The sequence below is a fragment of the Rutidosis leptorrhynchoides genome, chromosome 1 (genome assembly GCF_046630445.1).
Source record: "Rutidosis leptorrhynchoides isolate AG116_Rl617_1_P2 chromosome 1, CSIRO_AGI_Rlap_v1, whole genome shotgun sequence".
Lineage (NCBI taxonomy): Eukaryota > Viridiplantae > Streptophyta > Magnoliopsida > Asterales > Asteraceae > Rutidosis > Rutidosis leptorrhynchoides.
In genome coordinates, this window is record NC_092333.1 from 168,729,725 (window position 1) to 168,747,343 (window position 17,619).

At 35.0% G+C, this 17,619-nt stretch overlaps 1 protein-coding gene across 1 annotated transcript; it reads right to left on the minus strand.

The window, feature by feature from the left end:
• Positions 1-16,134: 16,134 nt before the first annotated feature.
• On the minus strand, positions 16,135-17,082 carry LOC139891409 (uncharacterized). Its single transcript, XM_071874382.1, has one exon. It carries the CDS (start codon positions 17,080-17,082, stop codon positions 16,135-16,137), a length of 948 nt encoding a protein of 315 aa, XP_071730483.1.
• Between the last annotated feature and the right edge of the window lie 537 nt (positions 17,083-17,619).

The following is a 17,619-nucleotide window of genomic DNA, read 5'->3' on the forward strand; positions in this document are numbered from 1 at the left end:
ATTGAAGATAGATTATAAAGAAATCCCATGGTTTGGAGACTATGCAAACTACTTAGTTTGTGGATTCCTTGAAAAAGGATTATCGTACCAAAGACGAAAGAAATTCTTCAGTGATATAAAACACTATTTTTGGGAAGATCCACATCTGTTTAAAAGTTGTCCCGATGGAATAATATGCCGATGTGTATTTGGAGATGAAGCTAGTAAAATTTTAAACCATTGTCACACATGACCAACTGGAGGGCATTATGGGCCTCAACTAACAGCAAGAAAAGTTTATGATGCTAGATTCTATTGGCCTACAATTTACAAAGATGCACACCTTCTTTGCAAATCCTGTGATGCTTGTCAAAGGGCCAGAAAAATAAGTCAACGTGATGAAATGCCACAAAATGTCATCCAAGTATGTGAAGTATTTGACATTTGGGGTATTGACTTTATGGGTCCATTTCCAAAATCTCATAATAATCTATATATACTCGTAGCCATTGATTATGTATCTAAATGGGCGGAAGCACAAGCTCTCCCAACTAACGATGCACGAGTTGTAGTCAACTTTTTAAAACGTCTTTTTGCAAGGTTTGGAACACCAAAAGCTTTAATAAGTGATCGGGGTACTCATTTCTGTAATAATCAACTTGAGAAAGTTCTTAAAAGATATGGAGTAACTCATAAAATCTCCACCGCATATCATCCACAAACAAGTGGACAAGTTGAAAATACCAACCGAGCTTTAAAACGTATTCTAGAGAAAACCGTAGGATCAAATCCGAAGGAATGGTCCATTAAATTGGAGGATGCACTCTGGGCTTTTAGAACAGCCTACAAAACTCCAATTGGAACCACACCTTTTAGACTTGTTTATGGAAAAGCATGTCATCTTCCAGTAGAAATTGAACACAAAGCATTTTGGGCTTTGAAAACATGTAATCTTGATTTACATGAAGCTGGACGTCTACGATTAAGTCAACTAAACGAATTAGAAGAATTAAGACATGAAGCATACGAAAATTCGTTAATCTATAAAGAAAGAACGAAGAAATGGCATGATAAAAGAATCAGAAGTTCAAAAGAATTTAAAGAAGGAGACAGAGTTCTTCTTTTCAATTCACGATTCAAGCTATTTCCTGGAAAATTGAAATCAAGATGGTCTGGACCATTCATAGTCAAAAGAGTTTTCCCATACGGAACGATAGAATTAATAAATTCAAATGGGATTGAATTTAAAGTTAATGGTCACAGAGTTAAACATTACATACATGGTCCGATGGAAGTCGACAACGAAGTTAATCACAATTTCGACACCACAGCTAAATAAGTGTGGGGAGAATCAAGTATTTAAAGGATAATATGTATTTCTGTTAGAGTTAGATTGTCTGTTTTCGTGTAGTTCTCGAAAATGGAACCTGAATGGTCTTTCCCTAGCAGACCCTAAAGAACTAGTCTTCTCCCCCCATTCTGAATTTTTATTTTTTTTTAGGAAATGAAGACTGCCTGTGAACTAAACCATGGTCTAATGCTACACGCTTTGATCACTAAACGTAATAATGACATACTCCCGAGTGAATTAGTATCAGTAATCAGAGAAAGAATGGACGGAGTTAGAAAAGAATCCAGATGCGAAGATAATAAGTTACAATTTGGTAAAGGAAAATCAAAATCCGCAGCGAAAAGAAGAGCACGACACCTAGAAAGATGTCACAAATGCGGAAAATGGTCACATGGAGGTAAATGTTCAAATAATCAAACCTATTTAAATACCGAATTTGTTACTTTATGCAGAGACGGACCGTTCATATGTTTAGAAGAAAAGACACTGAATGCATGAGGTTACGCCTATGTAGCCATGGAAAACCAATTAAACCGACTATCTTATGAATGAGATAGATCATATAACTACGAAATCTATTTCACAGGTAAGTCTGTACAGTTTTTATTTTATTTTATTTTTAACCTTTTGATAATAAACGCTAATTTGTTCGCTAAAAAGTATTAAATTGGTATTGAATAAAATTAGGTTTGGCGACCGAAATTATTGATATCATTCAAAAATTTATTACATCACTGCGAAATTTAACGTTTATTCTTAAGGTATAAATATCTTTAATCAATCAACCCAAAATATTTCAAAAATTCGTCGTGAGTTAAATTAGGTCTTGGAACCGAAATTACTTTACCGAAAAGAGGGGCGCATATTTTTGATAATATTTGATTGATTAAAGTGGGATAAAAAGCCAAAAAGATTTTTAATTTTATTTTTACTATGTTTTTAAAATTAATATATAAATCTTAAATTAATATTGTAAACTTTGTAAAAACAATATTTTTAAAATTGTAAATATTTGAAAAATTAATATAAGTTTGGTGTGAATTTATAATATGAATTTTTAAAATTAAGTTTGGTGTGAATTTTTAATTTTTAAAATATGAATTTTTAATTTTATGCATTTCAAATTTTTAAGTTTGGTGTGAATTTTTAATATTAATTTTGAATTTTATATTTAAGTTGTGTGAATTTAAAAACAAAAATTTACTTTATCTCATTAAGTTAAAAATATGATTTTTAAAATTCGTCGTAAGTTGAAGACTAGGTCGTTGAACCGAAATTGCTTTACCCGAGGGAGGGTCGAGAACTTTTATTATCATTATTTTTAATCTTATTGAATTAAAGTATGCCAAAAACATTAAAAAAAAAAATCAAAAATCTTAGCTTTTAAAACAATCGCTACAAAAAGACAAATTTTAAAATTTTGTCGAAGGACGGACTAGGACATCGATCCGAAACGACCTCGTCCTAAATAATAAGGGAAACAAAATTTTAAAATTAATTACTTAATTGTTTTATAAGTTAAAGATTATATAAAAAAAAAAAAAGCAAACTCCGCGACTCGCGGAGTTTGAAGGGTCCAAACACCGCGAGTCGCGGGAGGACCAAAATACAGAAAAAAAATATAAACGCACAAACTGATCAGTCCACACCCCCAAAACAGAAAACACTGCGAAATACTCCGAAAAAAACACCCAAAAACACTCCCAAAATCACAATTTTTAACCGTTAATCACCAAATCTTTTACTAAAATCATGTTGAGAAGGATGCTATCTAGGAATTACTCAAGAAAAACGGTAAATTTCTACACCTAAACACCATTTAATCCGAAATTAGTGTTCTTGAGCAATTTTTTCCCAAATTTGATTTTGATGCTTTTTAGTGTAATTAGGCTTAAATTGTTTATGTATTATGCTTGTATAACCTAGATTGATGCTATTTAACATGATTAGAAGCCTTAAACTTCAAATTTTGAGTAATCTAGGGTTTGTGTTCTTGAGCAAATTTGGGGCTTTTTGATATAAACAGGTTATGGCCTATTTTTGTCATGAATTGTTGCTAAATTAAGTAGTGTAACATGTTTAGGTAGTTAAATGATCCAAACTTTGAGCCTAAACATGATTTTGAGAATTAAAGTAGACTTTTTCAAGTCTAAAATTCATGAACTTGATTTTTGAGAGATAATGCCATTTGAAACTTGTTTAATTGCTAGTAATGATTATTTTGACATGTTATTTGAGTTGAATGCTTATGAACTTGGCGAACATTTTCGTATATGCTTATTTGAAAAAGTGTAGATTTGATAAAAATGTGAAAATGAACTTAAGTTTGATATAAATTGATCATGTCATTGTAATTATTTTGATTGATGATTTTGCTGACACTAATGCATATTTGGATGCACAAAAATTGTGTTTGATGTGTTTTGCAGACTGAAAGGGGTGAATCTTCATCCCAAGCTCGCAATGCTCCTGCTGAGAATGCGGAACAACAGGAGGTGGATAACTACTACAAGCAGGATATACCTCATCCGGTCATGACATTTTCTGATATGCACTTGGAAGAGTTGCACCCGAACATGAGATTTGACAGACTTTGGATAGATTATCCAAAATACCAAAGGGGTTTGCATACTCTTCATTCTAAGGTTGTTGAGGTATCGAGGGTCATAGAATGGGGACCCTTAGAAGCTGTAGAATTGGCCGGGCCAATTAGGGAATTACTTGTACAGAGGTATGGTAATTCTACTTTTAATGACTGGGTACATTTATTCACCATGCGTAGACCTGTATATAAAGTATGGTGTGAAGAATTGTTGTGTAGTATAGAGTTGAATGATCGGGTAGCTAGTTTAACCGATCGATCTTTTATTAGATTTTTGTTAGGCGGTTCGATGCGCCACATGTCTTTACTGGACATGGCTCAGGCTTTACGTATATATACGCCTGAGGAGTTAGCATCTGCCGATTGTAGAGGGTTGATACTAAACGGTAGAAAGATAGATGAAAATTTTGATACACACGGTGTGTGGAGTCAAATGACAAGCCATCACCGTTTCAAAGGGGGAAATTACTCTTATTTGGATATAGATAGAGCTGAATTAAGAGTGATTCATAGGTTTTTAGCTAATTCGATTACACAAAGGGGTAAGAACAAGGAAAAGGTAAATGAACAGGATTTGTTTTACCATATGTGTATTCGAGACCCACAAAGCGCTGTAAGTATACCGTATTGTGTGGGTTATTATTTATCAGCTATGGTTCGGGGGATGAGACCGCATAGCATAATAGGAGGTGGTATTTTTATTACTTTGATTGCTGAATATCTCGGTGTGGATATAAGTCGGGGGGATTATTAGTCGAAGAACCAGAACCCCGCGATACTATAGGTTTAAATGTATACCATGGTGCAAAAGTTTTGAAGAGGCGAAATAACGCCGCAGTACCATACCATGGTAGACATCCACAGGTTGAGAGAAACCAACAGCAAGGTAATGTAGGAGGGGGAAATGAGATGCAAGAAATGCAAAGGTTTATAGCTTCACAGGAGTACGAAAATGCTAGACAGAGAGCATTTGAAGATTGGAAAGTTCATCAGAACCAAATCATAGCTCATTGCTAACATATAGGTAGAAACTATATTCCTACACCGAAACCCATCTTCCCTCCCTGGTCTATAGAGATGCAACCACCGTATCCTACGTATAACCCTGCCGAAGCATTCTATAGCACCTATGGTTATGCTTGGAACCCCTAGTGGTACCAGTATCATCCCTAGTCTACTTAGTTTTATTTATTTTGTAATTTGTAATGTTGATACATTTAATACTTATGTTAATATTTTAATAGCTTTTATAATTTTCTAACTTTTATTCTTAGATTTTAATAATTTTTGAATGTGGGGTAATATACCAAACTTCAAAAATATGTATATATGTTTGCAGTTTATCTTATGTACACAACAGGGTAAAACAACGCATTTTCAAAGACTGGCATTAAGTTCAGCAAAAGCAACTAATTTTGACGACAAGATGCAAAATATATGTGAAATAACAACAAGACGGAATGAACAAATGATGTGCACCATTTATCATTCACCAAACAAACGCCAATATGTTTGGAAACTTTGGTAAAATTTAATCATTTTCACACAAATCACCCTCAATAATTTAAATTGTTACTGATTTCTTGCAAATGAGGGCATTGCAAGATCTTAAGTGTGGGAAGGGGTTAAATTCTTTCGGATTTTAAAATTTTTTACTTTATACACTTGGTTACCATTAAAAATACTAGTAAAGCAGTAGTTGTATTAGAATCTAGTGCTCTCTGATAATAAAGAACAGCCCTAGTCTTATATACTGACTACCCAATTCTAGTAAAAATTTTATAAAATTTTCAATTAAATGAACTCAAAATCATGTTTATACATATTTATGAACGATAAAACTAGGTGTTAACACCGAAATTATTGTTACCTCGGAAAGGACATAAATTGAGAAACAAACTAAAATGTTAAAATTCATTTAAAATGGAATAGAGGACGATAAAAAGGAAAATAAAAGCCAAGTGTGGGAATACTTACCAAGTTATCTTAAACATATGTCACATATATCTGTAACAAATAACTGAAAATACTTTTGCTTTGGACTAAACTAAACTGTTTTACCAGATGAAAGAAAAGAAAGATGGATCTACACGATGAATCAATTCCATCATTAAAAGGAAGTAAAGTCTTCCGAAAAAGACACGCGCTTCTTGATTTAGGTCATGAAGTTGTCGTCCAGACCAGCTGTAGGTTGACGAAAAATCTAGAAAAGTCATCACTAAAATCAGCAGGAAATCCACGGACCTCAGCATTAAACAGGGTCGCCAAGTGGTCAGATTTATCCTAACCATGAGAAGGATTTATCTTGTAAAATGGGGGGGCACCATGCAAATTAGCTGGATAAGACTAATGAATCAGATCCCCAGAAAGGATAATCTCCTTAAAGATTAAAAATCAGCTTTTAAGAATGATATTACTCAATCCTAGAGATTGACCTTAAAGATTGAGAATTCAAACTCATGGAATTCAATGATATCTAAACTCGAGCTTGAACGAGAAAATATTTTGATCAAAATTACAAACCGATTTGTTTTCTGAAAACCCTATTTTTAATGCGTTCATTACCATTGAACGTAAAATCCTAGGAATTCACCTGGAATTCATTAGGTCACCTGAACTAAATCGGGTGTCAACCGTAAGAACGGTGGTTGCATAGTGGTCAAAGACAGGACCTTGTGCCATACCGAAAAATTATAAGGGTGAGCTTTACTATTGCTCCTACCAAGGATAGTAATTGTGTCCGACACGTTATAGACCATAATTAAAAGCATGTCAGGGGGCATTGCCTTAACAGTTGCTTGTTCAACGCTTTCCTTTACAACCAGACGATTGTTTACCGAAAAGTAATATACGGGACAAGTAAACTGGACGTGTTGCTTTCCAAATACAAGGTTAGCAAGTGGGTGACACAAAACCGCAAGTTTTGAGCTAAAATTTTCAAATCTGAAACCCACCAAACCCACAAAAATATTTTGCAAACACCGGTAAAGGGTTATTCCGGAAAACTTATCTAGGGTAAAAACTAGATTTAATTTTCAAAAGATCAAATGTTTTCATAAAGATCCAATTTCCTTAATGGATCTAAATTTTTATAGTCATGTGGGACTGTAAACCATATCGTTACTACCATTGTTTATACCACCGTATAGAAATCACTGATGTACAAAGTGTGAAGAATAAAGAAGTGATTCTAGTATTTCAAGACGATATTGCTTGAGGACAAGCAACGCTTAAGTGTGGGAATATTTGATAATGCTAAAAACGAACATATATTTCATAGCATTATTCCTCAAGAAATAAAAGCTTTTAGTTGCAATTGTTCTATTTACAAGTGATATTCGTTTAAATAATAAAAGGTGAAGACAAAAGACAGATTCAACGAATTGAAGACGCAAATGACCAAAAAGCTCAAAAGTACAAAAGACAATCAAAGAGGTTCCAATTATTGATAAGAAACGTCTCGAAATTACAAGAGTACAAGATTCAAAACGCAAAGTACAAGATATTAAATTGTACGCAAGGACGTTCGAAAATCCGGAACCGGGACCAGAGTCAACTCTCAACGCTCGACGCAATGGACTAAAAATTATAAGTTAACTATGCACATAAATATAATATAATATTTAAATAATTCTTATAATTATTTAATATATTATATTTATTTAAAACCGTCGGTAAACAAAGAGCCAAACTCCTCTGAGCTGTAATTTCAAACTCCGCGACTCGCGGAGTTTGGAGGCAAAATTGGCCGCGAGTCGCGGACCCCCAAAATGAGAAACTGCCTATAAAGCCAACCGAATTCTGATCATTTTTCATCATCTTTTTTTTCTTCTCTCATAATACTACGTAAATATTTATATTTATATTTTAATTTTAATTTTAATTTTAATTATAATTCTAATAATAAGGGTATGTTAGCGAATGTTGTAAGGGTGTAAGTCGAAATTCTGTCCGTGTAACGCTACGCTATTTTTAATCATTGTAAGTTATGTTCAACCTTTTTACATTAATGTCTCATAGCTAAGTTATTATTATCCTTATTTAAAACGAAGTAATCATGATGTTGAGCTAATTACTAAAATTGGGTAGTTGGGCTTTGTACCATAATTGGGGTTTGGACAAAAGAACGACACTTGTGGAAATTAGACTATGAGCTATTAATGGGCTTTATATTTGTTTAACTAAATGATAGTTTGTTAATGTTAATATAAAGATTTACAATTGGACGACCCTATAAATTACCATATACACTCAATCGGACACAATGTGCGGGGTATTTATATGTACGAATAATCGTTCATTTAACCGGACACGGGAATGGATTAATAGTCACTAGAATAATTAAAACAGGGGTGAAATTATGTACAAGGACACTTGGTATAATTGATAACAAAATATTAAAACCTTGGGTTACACTCAGTCGACATCCTGGTGTAATTATTAAACAAAGTATTAAAATCTTGTTACAGTTTAAGTCCCCAATTAGTTGGAATATTTAACTTCGGGTATAAGGATAATTTGACGAGGACACTCGCACTTTATATTTATGACTGATGGACTGTTATGGACAAAAACCAGACGGACATATTAAATAATCCAGGACAAAGGACAATTAACCCATGGGCATAAAACTAAAATCAACACGTCAAACATCATGATTACGGAAGTTTAAATAAGCATAATTCTTTTATTTCATATTTAATTTCCTTTATTTTATATTTAATTGCACTTCTAATTATCGCATTTTTTATTGTATTTAATTGCACTTTTAATTATCGTACTTTTTAATTATCGCAAGTTTATTTTATCGCATTTTTATTATTCGCAATTTCATTATCGTTATTTACTTTATGCTTTAATTTAAGTCTTGTATTTATTTTTAATATTTTACATTTGGTTTTAACTGCGACTAAAGTTTTAAATTCGACAAACAGGTCATTAAACGGTAAAAACCTCCCTTTATAATAATAATATTACTTATATTTGTATTTTTATAAAAGTAAACTAATATAGCGTTAAGCTTTGTTTAAGAAGATTCCCCGTGGAACGAACCGGACTTACTAAAAACTACACTACTGTACGATTAGGTACACTGCCTATAAGTGTTGTAGCAAGGTTTAAGTATATCCATTCTATAAATAAATAAATATCTTGTGTAAAATTGTATCGTATTTAATAGTATTTTCTGTAAAAATATAAGCTATTTTATATACTACTCTGCTAAAACATCACGCACCTATCCTGCGACAGAAATATGCTTTTTGCTATTTTGATTTAAATGAAGGGCATTTTGGTCTTTTCACTTGAGGCCGGATATGTAGCCATATTATCAGTTTGGGATCCAATTTTGGATCATATTTCACATCCACAAACACTCTCATTTCATCTAGAGAGAGAGAGAGAGATTCTAGATAAAGATTTGGAGATTTGGAGAAGAAGGAGCTTGAATCGATCAAAAGCTCGAGTGTTAAAGTTGTTCATCTCGCTCCTAGCTACGTTGTGGTTGTATTGGTAAGTTTTAACTCTGAGTTTTCATAGTTTGATTAGTGTTCATAATTGGGGTTTTGATTTGTGTGTTCTTGAGTAAACCCACTAGTTGATAATTGGGTGTTTGATCTAGTAAATGGTGTTGATAACCATTGTTGGTGGGTTTTGGGTTGGATGATGAAATTGATTAGTTGATAATCGTGTTCGGGTGTTAATATCACTAGTTTACTTAGGATATAAGTGATTAATTGTGTGAGCTTGCAAAATGGGTGTTTTGACTTGAGATTAGGTCAAAATGGGTTTTGTGTAAATTGATGCAAGTAATATGTTTTGATGATGAAACCTTGAGTAAAATGAGTTGTTGGAACATAATCACTAGTCGATAATGATTATTGGGGTTTTCGGGTGAGATTTGACTTATTCAAAGTGGAAGTAAGTGCTAATGGGTCGAAATTGCACTTATGGTGTTTTGGGCATAAGCTAGAGTGTTTAGCTTATTTGTTTGTAAATTACTTAGGTGATTAGCATTTGGACGTTTAGGAGCTCAAGCGGGATTGCTTTTCAAGTAATCGAGGTGACTGGAATATTTATACGTTTATGTATATAATTTGGTTGCTTGTGTGCGGCGTGGTAAGTGACATCCGCTAGGATTCACTTTTCGGGGACCACAATTGGGTTGGAAAATATAGTGAGTGATATCCGTATGGATAGCTCTTTGTTGGCTATATTTGGTTGCGATATGTGGTGAGTGATATCCGGAAGGAATAACTCTTTGTCGACCACGATTGGAGGTGTGGCATGTGACGAGTGATTAATGTTTGACCCATCGCTCTTCGTTGGTCACATGTGTGTGTTTGGTTATGTAGCGAGTGATTAACGGTTGACCTATCACTCTTCGTCAGCTACATGTGTGCGTTGGTTATGTGACGAGTGATTAATGCTAGACCTATCACTCTTCGTCGGTCACATGTGTTTGTTTGGTTATGTGGCGAGTGATTAATGTTTGACCTATCGCTCTTCGTCGGCCACATATGTGTGCTGGGGTAAGTGGTGAGTGTTATCCGTTTAGGGATCCGCTCTTCGTTGGCCACTTATCGTAGGATGGTAAGCAGTTACGCTTTTCTTCGGCCATCCTTGTGATTGAGGTAAGTGTTAACGTTTCGGTTGCACTTTTCGTCGGCCTCATGGTGCGTAGTGGTGAGTGGTTAACGTATTTGACCTACCGCTCTTCGTCGGCCACGATCGAGTCGAATGTCGACATTGTGTTTGTTGGGGTGTGCAAGTTTCACTATCATTGTACGTATTTTGTTGTTGGCACGTATTATTGTTGAGATCTCTATGCTAATGGTGTTGACTTGTTGTACGTACGATTATATGTTTATTGCGGTTTGCTAATGTTATTATGTTGTTTGTGTAGGTGTATGCAAGTGATTGAATTATGTATGTATGCGTATAAGTATTGCATTCACTAAGCTTTAGCTTACCCTCTCGTTGTTTACATTTTTAGGTTCAGAGGCGGACGTGACAAGGGTATGCTCGGGATTAGATGATTTCCCTTTTGATGCTTGTTTGGATTACTTTTGGTTTCGACTTAGGATTGGGTAGTTTATCCCCAAACATCATGCTCGTAGTTTTGTTTGGAACTTAAACTCATGTAGTCGAAAACTTGTATTTTGTACGAAAGTCGTAAAACGGCCGATGTGGGCCCGGTGTCGTAAAACTTGTTTTATTATTGAGACGTGTTAGTTTTACATATCATAATATTTTGTGAAAATCATTTAGTCTAAAAGTGTCGGAAAGTGGGAGATCATTAAACGAAAAATGGAAAATTCGGACATAACCTGAAATGGTTTGTGCGCGCCGCGCACAGATGGGGTTGCGCACCGCGTACCCTTATTGAAAAAAAAAATTTATTTCGCGTTTTCGGTTGGATAACGGGTTGGGTCGTTACAGGTATCGTCACGCCGAACTTTAAACCCATATCCTACAAGTAAATAAACCGTATATATACATACATAATTATTACACTCACCTTGGAATGCCCGCACAAGTCATATTTGTAAATCGCCTCCAAACGCAACGAGCAACCCTTTACCTATAATACACATATAGGTACAATACACATAAACACACATTCTCTAAAAGAGAATCCGAAGCAATCATCCCTTAGCCGAGGGATCACACTTTGCTCGCCAAAACCCGCCCATTTAACACCTAATGGACACAAACTAATTACCACTTCGGGTGGTAATTCAAACCCACTCTACAAAGTACAATTTAACCCAAATTATACTTTACGCCAATTAGACCAACCTAGGTCCCGACACTAGATTACTACTTAGGTAGTGATCATTCCGAACCGTTATTTACACCAAAACTTCAACACGTGCAATATTGACCCATATTGTGTTTGACCACATTTGACTTATGTTAAAAACATCACTTTGACCCGAAATCACTTCTCATGAGCGATTACTTCCAAAAACGCCCTTTAACACTTAACAGAAGTGTTTAAACATCCATTTGACCAAAACTAGTGTCATCATCAAATTTGACCCAATCAACTTACCCATTTTGACATAAGTCCCAAAAACGCCCATAATCGCTAACTGCTAGTGATTATATCTTAAACCAAGTATTTACATACTTGATTCACCAAAACTTGACTCAAAACTTAGTTTGCCACTAAAACAAAGTCAACACCCATTTTGACTAGGAAACATGTTCTTAAGAACATCAAAACCACCAATACACTTACAAACTAGTGACTAACACCCAAATCCATGACAACTACTTACAAATTCGTCATCAAACCCTAAACCTACAGTAATCGGGTTTACTTACACAATACATACAACAAAACCCCCAATTTCATGAGAAATGGGGTTTGTAACCTAACACTAACTCAAACCTTTAACACAAACAAGAATCAAACACTAAAATTCGTATTCGAGACTTACCACTACAACCAAAACGTAGCTAGGAACGAAAGGAACAACTTTAACTCTTGCACCTTCACCCGAATCAAGCTTCTTCTTCTCCAATCAAAGCTTTCTCTCTCTAAATGGGTTTTCTCTTTCTAAAAAGGTTGAGAGAGATGAGAGTGAAGAGATGAGGTGGAAATGAGGATAAGATAAGCTTGGAACCAGTTTTGTGGCCAAAAACCCGGCCCTAAAGTGAAAAGACCACTTTGCCCCTTTAAAACCACTAAAAAAACGTATCTTGCTGTTAGCTACATTTGCGCGCTAGGCATATAAGTGCGCGCCGCGCACTATAACTGAAAAGGAAGGCAGCCAACTTTTCTCATTCTGAAGTTCAGGGACTGAGGTTGACCGATTCTGATGCACACATTTACTGATACTTTCAGGAACATTTTCTGATGCCCAAAATTCAGGATCTTACACTTCGCCAACTAATCAATATGGTTAATTAAACTCACAATAACTCTAGACTGGCCGATTACCAACTCCTTTTGATACCGCCGAATGAGACACCCGAATCACGCCACACTTCACTCGTTAGCCTACGAGCAAGTGAAGTCTTTTGACACCAAAAAACACCGCTGAACGATAATCCAATCTCTTAGTTACTAGCTTGGGCCATCTCGGTTTCTATCGCCACCATCTTCTAACACGAAGATCATCTTCTTACACTAGAAAACCAACTGAAGTGAGCGAGACTTAATCTTAGGATTCTTCATGAGACAACACCGCCTCACACATCGATATAGACACGTCCAATCCCGACCACACATGTCAACGACCACTCGTAGATATTATACCCATCTATCTATGATTTCCTTCACCAATAAAAAAAGGAACCCCAACAGACCCCTTTGCAGACTATTCTTCAAGATACCCTAGTGTGAACGCAATCATTACCTTGAAATCTACCACCTTTTCAACTTTCTGCTTCCTTGTTGGTACACTAACCTCCTCATAGCGCTATGAATTTCACAAATTCCATCTTCTCTCGCAAGCACACTTCCACTATCCGAGCAAGAATTAAACCGCGGCTTTCAGAAGACACTTGGTTCGTATTACCGGCCAGTCACAAATTTCTTTGTCATCGGAGAGTAAAACAAGTATTTGAAGCTCTAGTGTTACCCGGAATTAACACACTAATCTTGAGAACATTGGAGAAACAAGTCGCTCAACCATCTCCACAGCTCCACTAGTTGTTTGACTCTCACTAGCTTGATAACTTCCGTTGGTTACCAAACTCACACCGAGTTCCCGACACCCTCAAAGATCCTAGAAAGCTTAAGTTCCGGAACTTACACCATTATCCCCTCTTCCATCACCAAAAAACTTCTAATTGATCACCCTCGAAGAATAACCGCTTTCTTTGTTGAAACATCAACCAATACCCGAGCAACCGTCGAACGCGTTCTATCCGACTCCCTTCGACAATCAATTTCCTTTTTTGACAAGGAAATCTAATCCGCCTGCATACTCCATTGACTTGGAATGTTTGACCATATACTTGGTCACCCCATTTCAAAACACGTAAGCAACAAACTTCTCCCAATAACTCCCACTATCGACTTTCAAACTGATGCACCTCGTTCATTACAACAACGCCCCAAATATGAGTTAAACCACCCTACTGAGCTCCCGTAACAAACCCACATCTTTGAAAACATAGCTCGTATTGTTCGAAGTTTCCAAGACAAAATCAACCCGCACTCGCGTCATCAAACCTGAAATACTTCATCCTTAAAACTACCCATATTCGAAAAATCATATCTCAAGATCCAACGGTCAGATCAGCCTCAAAATTTTACCATGCGTAGATCAATGTGTCTACTATGCACTATCAAAAAATCAAGTCGATCCAACTGTTAAAGAACCCTCTACCAATTTTCTTCTACAACAGCTCCTGAAACTCCGAATTTGATAGTTCAATCATTCTTTCGCACGACGCGAAGAACAAGAACTCAGATCCGAAACCTGGACCATCCGAAAAATCTCTCCGCAACGAATCCATCGACCAGACCTCTGACACCGTACCCTTTGCAAAAAAGAACCACCATCATCATACAAACGACGCGATTGCATGATAACTTTTAGAACCGTTACCCGAATTCCGATGTGATCAACTCACTCGGATACATAGACATATCCATGAGTTCCTCGCGACTAACTGAGTAATCTAGTCTCGATACATGTTGCAAGACAAATCCTTAGTCGTTTAACCTAAACCAAAAAACGAATCTGAACAGTAACAACTCGTTTTTTTTCTTCTTGTTTTCAATTCGCCATCGCTCCCAAACTCGAAACCTTGAGCTCATGATACCACTTGTTAGTAATTAGGACCCAAACAAGATAGGTGATTTATACTAATCACCACACCTATGAACGACAAACGAATAATAAAGTATAAATAAATAAAGATAAACAACACGGGATTTAACGTGGTTATATCTCAACTCCAAAATACAGAGAAAAGTTTACTCCACGGGCGCAAACTATAGATTTTTCACTATAAATTTCGTGCACACATTGTATGGGTTACATAGGGTGTTTATATAGACAAATCTAAACAAGGAAATAACTTAACGAACAAGAAAACTCAATTCTAGAATTTTCTCCCATCCTGACGAACCTCGCGACCGCAATAGGATTCTTGTGGTCGCGAGTTTTGTTTTCTCAGCAAACCCTTTCTCTGATGTGATTCTTGCGACCATAACTCTAAACTCGCGATCACAAATTTCACAGATTTAGCAAACCTTGTTTAATTCGAACTTTGGACTCCAACATCTGTTGTTGAAGTCAATTTGATGTTGTTCTATGATTTGATTTGATAAACTTTATACATTAGAAATATAAAAAAAAACCAACTACACCTATCATGATACGTATCACCTTCTTTTGATGCGTGAAAGACTTCGAAATAAGTCAGTTTAATTAAACATTTTAACGTCAAAGAAAAAACTTCTTATATATAGGTATCAATATGGTTAGAAAAAGTTCTCTTTACATTCTTCCCATCTTTTTAACCCTTAAAATAGAGAAACTGATAGATACACTTTCTATTTGCAAAGTCGTGACACTCACTCACTTCAAATAAACGACGTTTCATTCAAATTAAATTTATTGAGGACGTAAATAAAACAATAAATCATTTTAACTTTAAAGCACAAAATCCTTTGCAACTTTCATTACAACTTGGTTATGCAAATTGCGATTGCATCTAATCTAATCTGACTGTAAAACAAAGTATAAACCTAGTGTGTGTTATACATAAAAGAATAAGTAGTTTCTTATGGTTGTGACTAAAGTCCAATAACATCAACCAATGTGCAACTTTTTGGCACACATCAACATAATAAATATAAATTAAATTATATAAATTAATACAAATATACATATTAAATATATAACCATATAAATATAAATAATATTATTCATATCAAGACACACATAAAAACTTTAGTTTTTGTATTGATCATAACTACAAAGTACAATATAAAATGACCAAAACAGACTTTGGGCTTTCATCCAAGATGTACTTTTGAATTGGTAAATATTTACGGAGTATAAAAAAAGTTGTATAAAATCTAAGGAAAATTAAATAATGAGGAAACCACTTCCAAATACCAAAAAAAAAAAAAAAAAAAAAAAAAAAAAAAAAAAAAAAAAAACAAAAATATAGAAAGGAAAAATATAAAAAAATTATAAAAAAAAAATCTACAAGATGTGGATTAGTTGACTTAACTCTTTGTAGCATAAATTAACAAAGAAAACTCGTTTTTCTCATCTTTCATCTTCATTTTATTATTATCTTCCAATAACCATAATCTACTATCCACCCCATTTCTCGTTCTGAACATAAAAACAGCATTACACGACCCATGACCCGACCCGTTTTCATGCCCGGAATTAAAGAACCAATTATGAACATCCCACATTAGATCTACTGACAACCCGTCAACAAATATAGTTTGGTTCCCTCTAAAATTCCATTGAAGCCTTTTGACCCGAATCACGACCCGTTTGTCAATACAAACCACCAAACCCGGATTCTTCACACCATCATTTTCTCCGGTACATTGGATCAATACATCATGAAATCTTCCACCCTCCGAAAATTTCGCTTTTGTTGAATAAAGGGTATTTCCGTAAAAATGTTCTCTCCGTGAAACTAAATTAAATTTCACATTTTCTTTAAAATTATTGTTATCACCTTTGACTTTTTTGACCATAGCTTCATCCGACATGTCTCCGATAAACAACCCGAGTTCGGATTCAACCATAATTAAAACATAGTAACCTTCAACCGGTTCAGCGCCGGCGCCGTAAACCGCCGCCGAAAGATCATAAAAAACCTCGAACTTTATATTATTAATATAAAACGCTTTATTACCCTTTTTCTTACGAAACAATCTTGAATTTGTGTTTAGTCGGAAAGCAGTGGTTGGATCGTCGCCGGAGTTTATTTGTAAGCCTTGTGTGGCGGCTTTACGACACCAAGTGACGGTGATGCTGTGTTGGGTCCTGGTGGAAAGTGTGGTTTTGTATAGATTAGTAACGGCGGTTTGTATTGACGGAATTAAATTTGGTGAAACGGAATTTGTAACGCTTTTGTAATTTGAACATGATGTTTTTGTTCTTTCGGATACTTGAATTGATAATTCACTGTAACATGAAATCAAACCCATAATTAATTTAAAATTTGTATGTTTTTGATAGGAAAAAAAAAAAAAAAGATGTATAGAATTGTGTGTTTGAGTGTGTTAATGTGAAGGGAGCAGATGTTTAGGTAAATAATTGAAATTATTTTGTGTCATTTGTTGCATGAAATAAGAATAACAAAAAGGCAGAATGTGAGTGTATATATATGGAAAAACTTGTATTTTTAGAAATTTTTGAAGGAATTGAGATTTTAAAGTTGTTTAGTCATGTTTTTGACAGTTCATCTGAGATTTTTCCAATAAAATAAGGAGAGTGGAGTTTCAGGTGTAGTTTGCTTTTTTTTGTTTACTATATAAGTTAGACAAGGTGTGAAATTTGTATATTAATTTATAATAATCCATAACGATCAATTTCGGTGTATGTCAAATTGTTAAAAAGGGAGTGTAATTAAAGGGTGCGTAAGATGCACAATTCACTCGGTACCAGGTCTCACGCTTAGGTCACTCCCTATTGTAACTGAACTATTCATCCTCTTAACCTTCCACATCAGCGCCACATCAACA

Bases quoted from the DNA above. Each gene is read 5' to 3' on its own strand.
- LOC139891409 (XM_071874382.1), bottom strand. From the start codon at position 17,082: ATGGGTTTGATTTCATGTTACAGTGAATTATCAATTCAAGTATCCGAA.